The sequence below is a fragment of the Dama dama genome, chromosome Y (genome assembly GCF_033118175.1).
Source record: "Dama dama isolate Ldn47 chromosome Y, ASM3311817v1, whole genome shotgun sequence".
NCBI classification, from domain to species: domain Eukaryota; kingdom Metazoa; phylum Chordata; class Mammalia; order Artiodactyla; family Cervidae; genus Dama; species Dama dama.
This window is the reverse complement of record NC_083715.1, coordinates 235,723-251,510: the sequence shown is the minus strand read 5'-3', so window position 1 is coordinate 251,510 and position 15,788 is coordinate 235,723. Positions and strand designations below refer to the sequence as shown.

At 43.2% G+C, this 15,788-nt stretch overlaps 2 protein-coding genes and 2 pseudogenes across 2 annotated transcripts; 2 read left to right on the top strand and 2 right to left on the bottom strand.

The window, feature by feature from the left end:
• Positions 1 to 2,662: 2,662 nt before the first annotated feature.
• Positions 2,663 to 5,307, bottom strand: LOC133053525 (protein SAAL1-like; annotated as a pseudogene).
• A 670-nt stretch (positions 5,308 to 5,977) lies between these two features.
• LOC133053501 (histone H2B type 3-B-like) lies at positions 5,978 to 6,356 on the bottom strand (annotated as a pseudogene).
• Positions 6,357 to 6,667: 311 nt separating this feature from the next.
• LOC133053524 (histone H2A type 1-H-like) lies at positions 6,668 to 14,522 on the top strand. The gene is made up of 4 exons (XM_061138102.1): positions 6,668 to 7,014; positions 8,811 to 8,837; positions 9,489 to 9,638; positions 14,444 to 14,522. The coding sequence occupies exons 1-4, from the start codon at positions 6,668 to 6,670 to the stop codon at positions 14,520 to 14,522; spliced, it is 603 nt and encodes a 200-aa protein (XP_060994085.1).
• Positions 14,523 to 14,747: 225 nt separating this feature from the next.
• On the top strand, positions 14,748 to 15,158 carry LOC133053506 (histone H3.1-like). Its single transcript, XM_061138090.1, has one exon. It carries the CDS (start codon positions 14,748 to 14,750, stop codon positions 15,156 to 15,158), a length of 411 nt encoding a protein of 136 aa, XP_060994073.1.
• Positions 15,159 to 15,788: the final 630 nt, after the last annotated feature.

Genomic DNA, 15,788 nt, shown 5'->3' with positions numbered 1-15,788 from the left:
TGTCTCATAGTACTGGTGATTCCCCAACCATGAAAAACACCTTCACAGAACAACCCAATCTCCAAGAGCCAAAATGCTATGTGAGATTTGGATTCACAGCTGTGTTCCCTCAGGGGGACAATGGTCATCTGATCCCTCCCTCAGGGACATCACACACGTCATTTCCACTGACTGCGACCCTTTAATCAATATTTAACCTCTTTCACGGTAAATTCTATTTTGCATTTGTAATTTCTTACTAAAGAGGCAGCTCTTCCGCCTCCAAAGTACTTACTCCGTAATAATTAACAAAACTGACGTCAAATTTCTGAGATGAAAAAGGGAGTCACGTGGATGCCTTTCAGATTGTGTACCTGCAAAATTCCTCCAGTTCCTTTCAGATCCTTAATTTAAGCATTTACCTTTGTTATTTCAGAGATTTTGAAATTGTCATTATTCTCTGGAGAATGAGTCCATTGTGCTGAGTCCCAGTTTTCCTCACCTCTGTGTATTCTCAAGTATTTGGTTAACTGGTCTAGTTTAACTTTCAACTTAGTGTAAGAGACTATTTCTTTGTTGTAACAATATGATAAACATAGTTTCTGTATACATTTTTTCTCAATTTTCTTAATCATAGAATCTCTGTAGCAGAGATTCCATATGCCTTGCCTCTTCCTTAACAGATTCTCTTCCTAGGAGAGGGCGAAGTCAGGTCCATTCTGCACCTGGGGCTGTGTGTGCAGCCTCCACTGGACTATTCAGCAAATAGGGGCAGCCTTCTTAATTTCAAGCTAATTCCCTGTGCTAGTATAAAAAGTACTAAGAAATTAATTGGTGTTTTGCATTATTCACAGAAAGTTGTATTTTTTCTAGAACTATCTTTGCAAATTATTGTAAAATGTTCATTTTACTTTTGATACTAACAGTGCTGTTGCCACTGCTAGCAATTTCTATCACAGTTTCTGCTTTAGACAATTTTCATTTTGTTAGACCTACCTGTGGTTTAAGCTCATTAAAGTAAAGAATCATGTGGATCTGTGAAACTAGTTTCATATGACTGTAAGTTTTCATTAAGATATTGACTCCAAATCTAATTTGGTAGGAGGCTGAGGGCTTGGACCCAGTCAACAGGCCCCTATTTCAAAGTAGAGAACTGAATTTTGTAGATTTTGTGTTTTTTTTTTTAAGACTGTAACCCATAAGATTTTAATTTTATAGTTCAATTCTTTTTGGAAGGGCACTTTCAACACTAAAACTACCCCAAAACTGGAAAGTACATATTTCTTATGAACAGCACAGGGCAGCCCTGTATTTTATCAGCAAAAGTCACTCATGGAAAGAATACAAAATGTGAGGCAAGACCAATGCTTTAAAGCATAAAAGACTCTGCAATATACTGAGAAGAGACTATACCAGAAGAGAGGCTTAAAAACCTGGCTTTTTCATTCGTAACTGATATTTTCTGAAAATCTACTAAAAGTCCACTTTCAGCAACTGAAATAATACAAACTGGCTACTTCCTGTAAGTGTACCTGGTTGATCCTCTGAATACATTTCATTAGGAAGCACTATATTGAATGATAAGAGTGTGAGAGGAAAATCACGTATAGCAGTTTGTGAACAACCAGATGTTATGAAGCTTCCTCAATGTTAATTTTAAAAATCTGAATTCACTCAAGCAAATCATTTTCTGAAATTAAACCAGAGAATTTTGTTAATGTTCTTTCATCAGAATGTTAGCATTTCCATTTTCACATGTAAAACATTGGGAAAAAACCTGGACTGTAATAAAACTAAACTGGTAATTACTTTTGATTGCTACTAACAACCAACATGGCATCAATACATTTAAAATGGACAGAAAGGTTTGCATATTGTGGCAAACAGCATGAACTGGGTGTACTCAAAAGCCACTCGTATCTGCTTTCTCTCTTGCCTTTCTCTCCTGTAGAGGCCAGAAAGAAAAAAAGTACTTGATTTCAAATACCTGCAGTTAGGGACAGACATAAGACATGGTTCTGGCCAGGGAGGGCTGTCCTTTCCAAATAAAAAGTAAAAGACTTGCTAAGAGAAAGCCCCTTGGCCTCTTTCTCTTTCTTCTTCCCTGGATGTGGAAGGACCAGAGATTATAGTCCCTTTAACCAAAAGACAATAAAAATGAACACAAAGGTCTACCTGGCAGACCACACAGAAGTAAAAGGAGTCAGTGTCCCTGAGCCACCTTCTCAGGGCTGGACTGCCCACCTCTGGACTTCTTATTGCATAAAATATATACAAGCTAACAGATTAAGCTACTCTAGTAGGGTTTTCTACTAGTGCAGCTGAATGCACTTGTAGTAGATATGAATATAAAATTCGGAGTAAAAATCCAGTTAAGAGTTATGAAGAAAAAATAGTTCTGAAGAAAGTCTTCAGCAACCCCTCAAATATTCTTAAAAAGACCTCGATGATAATTTTATCTGAAGAAGACAAATACTGCACAACCAATACCAAAAAAAAAAAAAAAACAGGGGAGGGAGATGATGTTTGATGGCAGTGAGACTATTCCAATGCCAAACAAAAATGAGATAAGGTTGGAAAAGAGCATGACTCTAATACCAAACAATTATGGTCTAGTATTTCCTATTTGTTAGTTTCAACAGTCAGCAAGTCCATTTCTTGGGCAGAGGGATTCTAATATTTTTTAAGTCTGAAACTTCAAACTTGGGAACTTTTCCTCCAGGTTACCAGCAATGGTCTTATCAGCTTCACGGAGGATTTTAAGAAAATCTTCCACCACAGGGCTACAGAAAGGAAGAAGAGTCTCAAATGCACAGGAACACTTCTGTTTGCTTAACTTGCCCTCCTTTAATCTCTGAGTTACCTTTCTCCTTTGTTAATACTTGGAAAATACTAGAAAGAAATTTACAGGAAATATCCTTCAAGATTTTCAAGTGGAAACCATCTTGGGTTAAATCAGACCTTTAGTTTCTTCTGTGTTAGGCTCTGTTGAGTTCTCTGCGTCCTTCTGACAATGTTCCATATTTTGTAAGACACAAATCAGGCTGTCACTTAGAGGAAGATCCACTTTTCCTGTCTTTAGGTACTCCTGTTCAGTCTGTAAAGCATAGATGACAGACAACACTGAAAAAACAAGAGGCCAGCACTGTTTTTTTGTTCTTGCAGTATGATGGGTGGATCATCAGACTGGCAGAATTCATGGCACACTGGTCAAAAAGTATATTCCAAGTGTCTTTCCCAGTGTCAAGGCACTGTACAATTGCCATCTACTGTGGTGAGCAGCTGTAAGACATGCGTGTAAACATCGAGCCCTTCTGGATTTTCAGAGTGTACTTACTTGTTTGGCAGCTTCAAGTACACAGGGCACAATTCGAAACACTGGCTGCTGTTGAGAATCTTCCTGGGGTTGGTGCAGAGCCTGAACAGCCCCACTTCTAATCCATTCCAACATTAGCTTCTCATCCAGATCAAACAGCTTGTCCACAACCTTTACCATCAAGTCATTTGTTGAACTTGACATGATGAAGCAAATGCTAGCATAAATAGCTGGATTTTCTCAGATTCTTTCAACCCAGACACCGGCCACTTCTGTCTGGGAAAGGCAAGTAAGGAACAACCTGCTTGTTACCAGCAGAGTAGGAGGGTCTGAATACTTGGTCAAGATTTTTATCACTGCTGATGGACACACATATCTCCTGGAAATGGGCCATATTACCTAAAATTCCCACACATATTTCTCTTAATCGAGGACATTTGGATTTGGCCAATACTCCCATACATATGTCAGGAGCATTAAATTCTTGGAGAAACAAAGCCACATTCTCATCCATTGACATATCCCATACTCTGCAAATTTCATTCTCCATTTCTTCATCAAGCTCCATCTGCTGCTCCTCAGAGGATTGGAGGAGCTACAATGGGGATGGGCTGGCGGGGAAAAATAACAGTGCGGGAAACAATGAAAAGGCTGCGTGTCCACCACTGCTTCCACTCAAAGCTAGCGACGCGTCACTAAACAAAATAGGAACCTTGAGTTCAAGCGCCTTTAGGGTCTGGAGAGTGCCATTTCCGACGCTTGCGGGCATGGTACAATTTTGTGTGCGCATGATGTTCGCCTGATAGTAGCATGATAGTACAGCTATCACTGTTAACTATAACAATACTATGTGCCCAGGAGTGCACAAACTCACTCAGGCAGAAAGGAAAGGAGGGTATGGGAGGCCGACCCAACTATCCAGATCTTTAACTGAGGCAGTTTTCACTAAAGTTCTATTTTCAGTTTTATATATACCTGTCAAAACTTTTTTATATTTAAACAATTGTGTGTTGTGCAGATGATTTTTAAACATTTCTGCTCACCAACAAGTTTTTTAATCTCAATTTCCATTTTTGTGTATAAAGAAGATAGCTGAAACAACATTAAATAGACATATCTTACATTAGGATGAAATGCTGAATCTGAAGTTGACTGAAAATGAGTTTGAGGTGAAAAAAGAATTACCTAAACTAGCTCTGTGTTAACGAATAATTTAATAGTGTATTCTATAAACTGATTGTGGTATTGAATAGCTATTTCAATAGAAACCTTTACAAAAAACTGATGTGAGGCCATTTTGTTTTGTAAAACGTCCTGTCTTGGGATTTGCATTCTTGCAACTACTAACCAGCCATAAAGTATTTTGGACGCCAACTTTAAAATGTGTGGAGTTTTAGAAATTCTTTTACAGTGGGCCAATGTAGAAAAAAGAATGAGGCGGGCATTTGTCCAGCCGCTGTGGTTGAGGACACGGTGGCGGTGGGCATGTTTTCCCCCCAGCCCAGCCCTACCAACCGAATCAAGCATGCAGCCTTCTTCCTTTGGACATGATTTGCAAAAGCCTGGTTGTTAGCCTTTAATTGAACAGTCAGTTCCTTCCCCGAGATGGCACGACCTTTCAACACATCTAATTCTCAAAACAGCTCGAGAAAGTGATTCTTCGGAATCCCCTTCTTACAAATAAGAAAAAACAGGCAAAAAAGGTAGGTGATATCTTCCTCAGAGTGAACTCTTCACGCTAAAGCACTTTCTCTGAACCAAGATGACATTTTCCAAATGAATGCCATGAACTCAAAGGGAAAATTCTGCATCACCAGTGCATCACTGAGAATAATGGGGCTGAAGTGGAAGTTTACATTTGCTGAGAAAAAGGTTAATTTTCTCTTAAATTGCCCTCCTCTCCCCAGTCCCGCCCTAGGTACCTGCAGCCGGTGTGGGCTTACTACATCCAGTTCTCGAGCACAGAGAGCTGTGTCCCACCATGCTTCCATTTTCCTTTCGGTTTCAAACATTCCGCCTTTGAAGAATCCAGACATGCAAACATCCTCCCATAAATGTTCATTGCCTTAGGATAAAGATATCTGGTCTGGGCGGAGATGCACCGCCAGGCGCCAGCGCCAAAGCTGTACAACACCCTCATTAATAAACACGGAGGTATTCGAATGGCATACAGTCCCTCTGCGGAAGCGGGAGATGCGGGTGTGGGGGTGATGACGACCCGTGCCACCCACCCACAGGCGAACATCATGCGCACACAAAATCGTACCATGCCCGCAAGCGTCGGAAATGGCACTCTCCAGACCCTAAAGGCGCTTGAACTCAAGGTTCCTATTTTGTTTAGTGACGCGTCGCTAGCTTTGAGTGGAAGCAGTGGTGGACACGCAGCCTTTTCATTGTTTCCCGCACTGTTATTTTTCCTCGCCAGCCCACCCCCGACCTCTGGTGAAATACAGGTACACTTTCGCATTCTGCTCACATACACACGCGCGCACACGTCTATGGGGCAGGGGGTGGGGGAGGAATCCGCGCGCGCTCCTAGTAGCCCCTAGTAACCTCGGAGCCGCCACGAAGTAGACAAGGGATGCTTTAACATAACAAACCCTTCACGTGTTCGACACCCTTTCTCAATCTTGTGAGTGGCTCTGAAAAGAGCCTTTGGGTTTCCGGGCACCGAGATGCACCTCATTTAGAGCTGGTATATTCAGTGACTGGCTTTGGTACCTTCGGAAACAGCGTATTTGGCCAACTCGCCGGGCAACAGCAGGCGCACAGCCGTCTGCACCTCCCGGGACGTGATGGTAGAACGCTTGTTGTAGTGCACCAAACGGGAGGGCTCGCTAGCGATGCGCTCGAAGATGTCTTCACGAACGAGTTCATGATGCCCATAGCCTTGGAAGAGATAACCAGTGTCCGGGTGCACTTGCTTCTACACCTTATACACGTAGCTATAATAACTCTCTTTGCTGCTGCGCTTACGCTTTTTACCATCCTTCTGTGCTTTAGTAACAGCTTTCTTGGAGCCCTTCTTGGGTGCGGGAGCTGATTTGGACGGATCAGGCATGACGGCGGATCTTTCCAAATAAAAAAGAAGCCTCTTTACAGAGCAACTTAACTTATACGTCCTGTATTCAAATGAGGGATCTAGAATTTCTGACTTCTGATAGGATCAAGCAATGCGCAACGTCATCACTGGAAAAGGCAGATGCAAATTAGGGGGAAATGGTGACTTCCTTTTCTGTGGTCACCATCACTACCCAATCCGGCGGCGCCGGCTGCACTAGCTTAAGACCATATATAAGGACTCTCTGATTACAGTGGGTTTGTTGGTGTTCTGTTTGTTGCCTTTGTCTGGTCATCGTGCATGACTGGCAGATGTCCGGCCGAGGCAAGCAGGGCGGTAAAGCGCGCGCGAAAGCGAAGTCGCGCTCCTCGCGCGCAGGCTTGCAGTTTCCTGTGGGCCGAGTGCATCGGCTGCTCCGCAAAGGTAACTATTCCGAGCGTGTGGGTGCTGGCGCGCCTGTTCATCTGGCAGCAGTGTTGGAGTACCTGACAGCTGAGATCCTACAGCTGGTGGGCAACGTGGCGCGCGACAACAAGAAAACGCGTATTATCCCACGCCATCTGCAGTTAGCCATCGGTAACGACGAAGAGCTCAACAAGCTGCTGGGCCGCGTGACCATCGCGCAGGGCGGTGTCCTGCCCAACATCCACAGTGGGCTGTGTGTTCATTTGCTGCAGGTAATCGTCTGACATTTTCTCTTGAATCTCACCCCCAACGTCATGGAGTTTTAATCCCACTCATCCTTACGAATTTGTTATTATCGGTGACAAGCTACTTTTGACTCCGGAAAGTCATTACTGCGACATTCAGACGCCAAGTACGGACTGTTTTCTTATCCCAGGAGAAATGCATAGATTGAACTGGTATCGAAAGTGTTTAATCTTAAAAGAAAATCTGTCATTTGAGGTTGTGATAGATAAGCGTGATTTCCATCTTAAAAGGTATAAATGCGTGAGTTAGATTTTTAGAGAACGTGAGATCAGAATTGTCTATTGTATTGCGAATTCTAAGGTCTTGGGAAGGGTATGTCTTGTTAGATGCATTTTCAGCATTTGAAATGTATCAGTTTACATTTTGAAAACAGGTGCACATTTTTAAAGGCAAACTCATTGTAGATTAATTATTTAAGTGAGTTTAAATTACTATATTTGGGTTGGTTAAACATTAATAAGAGAGCCCCTTAAACTAATAGCCAGAGTCAAAATAATCAGTACACTGAATTTGACAAAATTATTTCTGTGAATTCAGTAAATCTAAAATGAACAGTGTTAGGACCAGATTAAGTAATATCTATGTGGATATTTCAAAAGATGATTGTTCATGTATTCCACATGCTGTTATAAATAAGGGGTGGAGTGTCCTGGATGTACTTCTGCAAAGTCTACTGAGAAGTGAAGATTTTAATAGCACTTACTTCATGGGATTGAGGGATTAAATGAGTAAATCCATAGTAATCCCCATGTTTAAAAATCTCTAGCACAGTATGAGTTTAGTAAATGTTACTCTTGCTGTCATCCTTACTGGTTCCATTAATTTTTTTTGTTTCATTATAATAAATACAGGCCACTGAAACAAGTTAGGAATGTTATAAATATTTATCTTACAAAATTAGATGTACTCAAACCGGAGTTCCCTAGACACTATCTGGAACTAACCACATATTTGCTAGTCTTTAGAAAAGATCCTAGCAACATGCAACTGTTTGCACCAAAAATTGATAAGAACTATCAGTGTGGATAGAAACAACACCCAACTCCTCTGCAATGTAGGTAGATAGTAGCAGTCAACATTGCCTAATGGGACCCATTTCAATGAAACAAACTGCAAGGATTATGCAGGAGATTATAGAGTCTTCTTGAGATCTGTACATTGTGTTTTCTGTGACAGCCTTCAATTCTACTTTGAACTTTTATTTTTGTGTTGCTGTCCATGTAGGTCATTTTACGTCTTCACTCCCTTCAGTGTTATTTAAGGAAGAACGATTTCTCAGGAACAGGGAGAGCACAGGTCTTCCAAGTGTCATGACTGTGCTCCAGATTTTCAGTTCCTCAAGTGGAGTGTTAACAGGGAAGCATGAGGTGCGAGATGCTCCAAGAGGCAGCCCGAGTTTATACAGCCACATGCTCTGATTAATTTTCAGCTAATGAAAAGTAAATACAAAGGTGCAGTTTCTCAGTCATCCTAGCCACACATGGCTAGTGGCTACCACCCTGGACAGAACAGATATAGAAGGTCTCCATTATTACAGAAAGTTCTGTTGGGGAGCTCTGGTCTGATCATCTGTCAGCGTTATCAGGTTTAGAAACATGCAATATGCAGAGCTGCCTGCCTTGGGTAGAGAAAGCTCATCAGACTCATGCTTAAAGAAGAAAACAGCGTATGGCCTAGCCATTCTATCCCCCAGATACATACAAGGACTCGGCTACCTAGACACCCCTCTCACATTCACAGCAGCATCCCAAAGATAGAAACAGCCCAAATGTCCATAAGGGATGAATGGATAGACAAAATGTGGTCTATCCATACAGTGGAATACTATTCAGTCATAAAAAGGAATGACATGTCCATGGATGAACTTGAAAAATGTTGTGCTAAGTTAAAAAAGCTGGACACTAAAAGTCACATATTGTGTGATCCCATTTATATGATAGCATACAGAACAGACAGATTCATAAGGGCAGTAGATTAGTTGTTGCTAGTTAGTTGTTGGGTATTAGAGGAATATGGAGTATTGTTCATTTTTGGGGTAATGAAAATATTTCAGAGATGGAAAGAGGTGATTGTGAATGCCTATATGTCACTGACTCGCTCACTTTAGAATGGTTTATGTTTATGTGAACTTCACCTTGATTTAAAAAGACACGTGACCTTAATAGAAGGGTATGCACTAAAAAGAAGAGGAGTTTGTGTCTCCATCACTTTCATCCAGTAGGTGGAGTGTGGGCTGGCCTGCCTGCACAGTAGAATCCCTCAGAGACCACGTGGGGAGAGGGGCATGGAGTCCTTTGGGTAGCCACAGCGTTTTCCTTCTGCCCGCCTCCGAGTTTCAAGCCCTCTTCCCAGCCAACTGACACATATCATGCATTCTCTTCACCAGAATTATCTTGGTTATTCTCCCCATATCCCTAATAGGGGTGGGCACTTTATTAAGAAAGATGAAGTGGGAGGGAGATCCCAGAAGAAGAATGCAGTCTGGGTGGCCTCAGAAGCATCCATGCTCACTGCAGATAAAGTGTTCCTAGTTTCTGGAACTCTCAGCTTAGCCTGGCCCAAGTCTAATAGGTGAGATGTCACCTGTCTAGGTGTGGCCTGTACCCGCCTCTGCTGCACAGCTAGTCTTTCCTCCCGGCAGTATCAGTGTCCATACATTCACCAACAAATTAAAGAATCTTCCAAGTGAAACAGCAAATGGATTCCTCCCCTCTCCCTAAAGTTTCTGAGCTCCCCTAGACTAGGGAGAGCAGAGGAACTTGGAATTAGCACTTGAAGTACTGGGTCACCCAGTTCCTAGTGCCATCAGATCTGGGCTGAGCTGAGCCGTTCTCCTACATCGTCCTGTTACATGGCTGCCCCATCCCTGGTCACCAGAATCTGCCCAAGCCTCCCCCTCCACAGTTTCCCTACCTCCAGCTAGGGTGTTATTTCTATGCGTTGCTCACAGAGCCTCATGAAGCTTTGATTTTCTCCAATGCATGCCCAGCAAAAGCTTAAAACTGCATCCCTTTCTCTGCCTGTTTCCCTCCCTCCCAGTTCCTGGTCAGCTGGGTTCTACTGCCTCCTGCAGAGGTCTCCAGGGACACCAGGTCTTGGTGCTTCTCTCCTCTCTCAACTTTGGACCCAACAGGCCCTCCTGTCAGTGCTGCCCATGGGTCTCCAGGACCCCTCTGCTTCCTGCTGCCCTGTCCTCAGCTCACTCCCAGCCACATGCAGCCCTCTGGGTCATGTCCTTCCAGGTCACTCCTGCAGGGTATCCGATCTGCCCCCAAATGTCCTAGAGAGCATGTGGGTCAGCAGTTTGGGCCAAATTCCATCACCTCCACTAGCTTTGTCAGTGATGTTTCCTAAGGCCCACTTGACTTTGCACTCCATGATGTCTGGCTAAAGGTGAGGGATTCACATCATCGTGGTTACCTGGGTCATGAAGATCTTTTTTGTATAGTTCTTTGTATTCTGGGCTTCCCTGGTGGCTCAGATGGCAAAGTGTCTCCCTGCAATGCAGGAGACCCAGGTTCAATCCCTGGGTCAAGAATATCCCCTGGAGAAGGAAATGGCAACCCACTCAAGTAAGTACACTTGCCTGGAAAATTCTGTGGATGGAGAAGCCTGATAGGCTACAGTCCATGGGGTTGCAAAGAGGCGGACCCAACTGAATGACTTCACTTTCACTTTTTGTGTATTCTTGCCACCTTTTCTTAGTATCTTCTGATTCTCTTAGGTCCATACCATTTCTCTCCTTTATTGTGCCCATCTTGGCATGAAATGTTCCCTTGGTATCTCTCATTTTCTTGAAGAGATTTGCTAGTCTTTCAGTCTTTCCCAGCAAAAAAAATACAAAAACAAAAAAACAAAACCCAACAGTCCAAATTGATTTAAATAAGCATAGAACCAGACTCGGATAGGACACAAGTGTTGGAATTATCTTTCAGACCAGAATTTTTAAACTGTCACTAAGATGTTAAGGGCTCTAATGGATAAAGTAGAGGGCAAATGCTAAGAAAGTATCAAAAGGGAATGTGAGAAATTGAAAACACTGTAACAAATGAAGACTGCCTTTGATGGGCTCATTAGCCAACTTTCTACAGTCTCGAAAAGAATCCATGAGCTTGAAGAAATGTCAATAGAAATCTCCCAACTGAAATCCAAAATGAAAAAGGAATAATAACAATGAATAGAAAATAGAATATTCTAGGACTGGGATAATTACAAAAGCTGTAGCATACCTGTAATTAGAATAGCAGAAAGAGAAGAGAGAGTAGAAGAACTATTTGAATAATGGTTGAGAATTTTCCAAAATGATGGAGACTAAACCACAGATCCAGGGGGTTCAGAGACCACCAGTAAAAAAAGAAATCTACGCTGAGGCACATTACATTCTATTACAGAAAATCAAAGATGAAAACACCTTGAAAGAACCAGGGCAGGGTGGGGGGGGGGGGGTTGTGGGCGGTGGTGTGGGGATGGGGCAACACTAACTACAGATAAAGTTAAGACTTCTCATCAGAAATCATGAAAGAAAGTGTGGCATGACATATATACAAATTATTATATTAAAAAAAAAAATCACTAACCTAGAAATTAGTATCCAACAAAACAATTCATCAGAAGTGAAGGAGAAAATCAAAGACCCCAAATAGACAAAGCAGTCCTGAAAAAGAAGAATGGAGCTGGAGGAATCAACCTTCCTGACTTCAGATTATACTACAAAGCTACAGTCATTAAGACAGTATGGTATTGCTGCAAAACTAAAGATGCAGAGCAATGGAACAAGATAGAAAGCCCAGAGATAAACCCAAGCACCTATGGGCATCTTATCTTTGACAAAGGAGGCAAGAATGTACAATGGAGAAAAGACAGCCTCTTCAATAAGTGGTGCTGGGAAAACTGGGCAGCTACATGTAAAACAATGAAAATAGAACACTTTCTAACACTATACACAAAAATAAACTCAAGATGGATTAAAGATTCAAATGTAAGGCCAGAAACTATAAAGCTCTCAGAGGAAAACTTTGACAGTATACTCTTTGATATATATCATATTTGACACAGCTCAAAAAAATTATTTATCTATTCTTAATAACTGATAACTGTTCAAATAATAATGGCCACAATAGATTGGGTGATAATGACAGCAATGTTAGAGATGGAAGGGAGGAAATGGTAATATTCTGTTATTCCTATTTATAAGTTACCTGCACTAGCCCATGAAGTGAAATAGTGTCATTTGAAAGTGGACTGAGATTGGCTATAAACCTGCATTTCAAACTCTAGGAAAATCACTATAAAATTGGTATGCTAAATAGAGGGTAGCGTATGGAATCATATCATGGTACAGCCGTGACAAGAGATTTCTAAATATCTTTAATGTTCATAACTACTTTGAAATGACAGTAGTTGTAAGTCTCCCCCAAGTAGAAGCTGTTTAATCATTGATAAAAATACACACTTATAATGATGTGACAAATTTATATTTTGATAGTTTGCATTTTGCTAACTTCAATATAATTGATTCTTTGTATTTTTAAAAAATTTTACACATTGAAAAACATTCTGAGGCATTCCACTTTATGCATTAAAAATATTTTTAAATAGTCTGAGCTTTACCAAACTACCATCATCCACCCATCCGTCATCATTCCCTTTAACCCTGGGAACATGCAGAGATTCTGACACTGCCTATTCCAAATGAGTGATGGCTTTGAGGAGATTAACCAGTGTGTTAATCAGATGAAGAGTCAGATGAAGAGTCTGTCCCTAGTCAGACCCACATCATGCACACCAGGGCTTGCTTAGGATGGTCCCTCTGGTCCTTCTGCCTCTCTCCGAGCCAACCACTCCTGACTTGAGGGTGGCAGGACTCTGTGCAACAATCACTGTCAAATGAAAAAAAAAAAAAAAAAAAAATCCAGATATAGTAAGCAGAGATTTTCATTTGAAAAGATTATTGCAAGGGAGGGGAAAGGGCTATTGCAATAGCAAAGGAAAATTCTTTCTTCTACCCATCTTACTTCTTAGCTGGGGCTCTGTTAACAGAAGATGAATTAATAAGAGAAAAGCATGAAAGTTCCACCATGACTCAGGAGCCCTCATAAGGAAATGAATACCCACAGACAAAACCGAAATGCTTTTGTGTTAGATGGAACAAAGGCAATTATGGGAAAATGACTAAATTATACCTGGGAGGCTACAAGAAGGCAGGAATTATCTTAATAAGGTCAGTTTCTGCAGAATCCTCTTTGGTCTTAATATTTCGTCCTCGATGACAAGACTTTCTTGCATAGGGCAGGCATTTTTCACGCGGGACTTTTAACTCCCATTTTCAGTAAGGTGACATCAGAATGCTCTCGCATCAGCTGTTTTTCAAGTGTCTAGTTTAAAACAATCCTTCAGCTATGTCCTTAAGGTCTATAAGCCTCTCACAGGTTTAGGCAGTGAAGGATCTTTTTATACTGAGAAGTGAGCAAGACTAGGAAGAATCCAGTATGAGAACGTGGAATGCCAGGGCAGTTGATGGGACGGTAGGTCAGGGAAGGCTTCACTCTTGAGCCCAGCCAGTTCCCAGGTTAGGGCTCAGAGATAGGATACTGAAACAAAGCTGAGCAGATAAGCATCTTGTTCAGAACTGTCAGGCTGGTTTATTTCTCTCAGCAGGTTCCCAACATAAGAGATTTGAAACACCAAATTAACTACAGCTCAAGCACTTAGGATTATCTCAGCTTTCCTCTGGTATAGCGACAGTTTGAAATAGCATGCTAGTTATGGCCCACTAAGAGCTCAGGCAAACAAAACTTTATTAAAAATATAACAGATAATACACTGTCAAGACAGGCGGGAGGACCAACCCTGGAAAGGTCCAGATCCTGCTTGGTTTTTCCTTTAGATCCGTGCTGACTCCTCCTTTTGTTTTCAGCTTTATGCAAAATAGGGCTTCTACCTGCCACCAATCAGGGAAAGGAATGCAAATAGCATCTGCCCAAAGCCAATCAGGGAAGAGGGTATATCTTTGTGGGGGGGGGGGGCAGTTTCCTGCCAGAGGTCCTCCCTTAGGTCCTCTACTTCCTGTTCTTTCTGCTTCGCCCACTCCCCACCCCGCCCCCACCCCCCGCCCCCACCTCCCCACCTCCCCACCCCCATCTTGAGTGTCATCAGTGTCATTTGGCGAAGATGGTTCACTGCAGGGCACAACGATTGAGGGAATTCCTTTAACCATCAAGAAAATTCAAATTGTCACTACCTACAGGCCAAATGCAGAGTGTAAGCTTCTAGAACTTTCTTCCCTCAGCCCATAGGGGAGGAAGAGAATGCTGAAGAAAAACAAGGGAGCGGTACACGGAGATGCATCACACGCAATGACGCCCACCTGAACCCAGACCTGATGCCCACCCTGATCCAACTCAGACCCACTTGGTCTCCGAGCAACCCTGCGAGCTCCAAGACGCCAGCCTGTGAGGCCAAGCCCTGGCATGCCGAAAATAAGGGGCAGGCGCCCATGTTGTATGCCTCCGTGGACCAATCAGAGCCTAGCCTGCCCTCACGCCCCCCCAGCAATTGGCCAATGGGAAGGCTACACCCTCTATAAAGGAGGTCAGGCTTCGCGGCCTGGCACCTCGGTCGGAGGGGGACGGGGAAGGCTCCAACAGCTGCTTTCGTCTAGGTGGTGGACGCGACAGCGACATGGCCCGAACGGAGCAAACTGCCCGCAAGTCCACTGGTGGCAAGGCACATCGTAAGCAGCTAGCTACCAAAGTTGCTGGCCAGAGTGCCCCAGCCACCGGTGGCGTGAAGAAGCCACATCGCTATCGGCCTGGAACCGCAGCACTGCGCGAGATCCGCCGCTACCAGAAGTCTACCGAACTTCTGATTGAGAAGTTGCCGTTTCAGCGCCTGGTGCGGGAGATTGCGCAGGATTTAAAAACCGATCTGCGCTTCCAGAGTTGCGCTGTGATGGCACTGCAGGAGGCTTGTGAGTCGTATCTAGTCAGTCTCTTTGAAGACACCAATCTATGTGCCATCCATGCTAAGCGTGTCACCATCATGCCTAAGGATATTCAGCTGGCACGGCGAATTCGTGGAGAGCGTGCCTAGATTCTTTTGTGCACGTCATTGATAATTTTGACCCCAAAGGCTCTTTTCAGAGCCACTAGCTGCTCAAAAAGAGTGCTGCACACAGACGAGTTAGGTCCTCTTGAGTTAAGAGGCCTGACTGATTATAAGCATCCACATGGCTTTTTCCGGTGTGTGGGTGGGGGTGTGTGCGTGTGCGCACGCGCGAGCGTGCGTATTAGTCACTCAGTTGTGTCCTGCTCTGCCAAGCTAGGCTCCTCCGTCCCTGGAGTTCTCCAAGCAAGTGTACTGGACCAGGTTGCTAGTCCCTTCTCCAAGGGCTCTTGGTGACACTGGGATTGAACCGAGGTCTCCTGCAGTGCAGGCAGCCTCTTGACTGTCTGAGCCATCAGGGAAGCCTCAGTGAAATCATGGGTAGTACCAAGTATTCCCCTTTCAAGAAGAAAGCTTTTCTACGGAAGTTAATTAGCCAATACACCTGATGCGGAGAACTAATAGCTGAGCAAAGACCTTGGTAACTGGGAAAGATTGATGGCAGGAGAAGGGGACAACAGAGAATGAGCTGGGGGGATGATGTCATAGAATTAATGAATATGAGTTTGAGTGAGCTCCGGGAGTTGAGGACAGGGAAGCCTGGCCTTCTGCAGATCA

Excerpts from the sequence above, each read along its gene's own strand:
- LOC133053524 (XM_061138102.1), top strand. The coding sequence starts at position 6,668 with ATGTCCGGCCGAGGCAAGCAGGGCGGTAAAGCGCGCGCGAAAGCGAAG. Across the intron at positions 8,838-9,488 it reads AAGATAGAAACAGCCCAAAT|GGGTGGGCACTTTATTAAGA; the intron begins GTCCATAAGGGA and ends TATCCCTAATAG. Across the intron at positions 9,639-14,443 it reads GCCTGGCCCAAGTCTAATAG|ACCTGATGCCCACCCTGATC; the intron begins GTGAGATGTCAC and ends ACCTGAACCCAG.
- LOC133053506 (XM_061138090.1), top strand. The coding sequence starts at position 14,748 with ATGGCCCGAACGGAGCAAACTGCCCGCAAGTCCACTGGTGGCAAGGCA.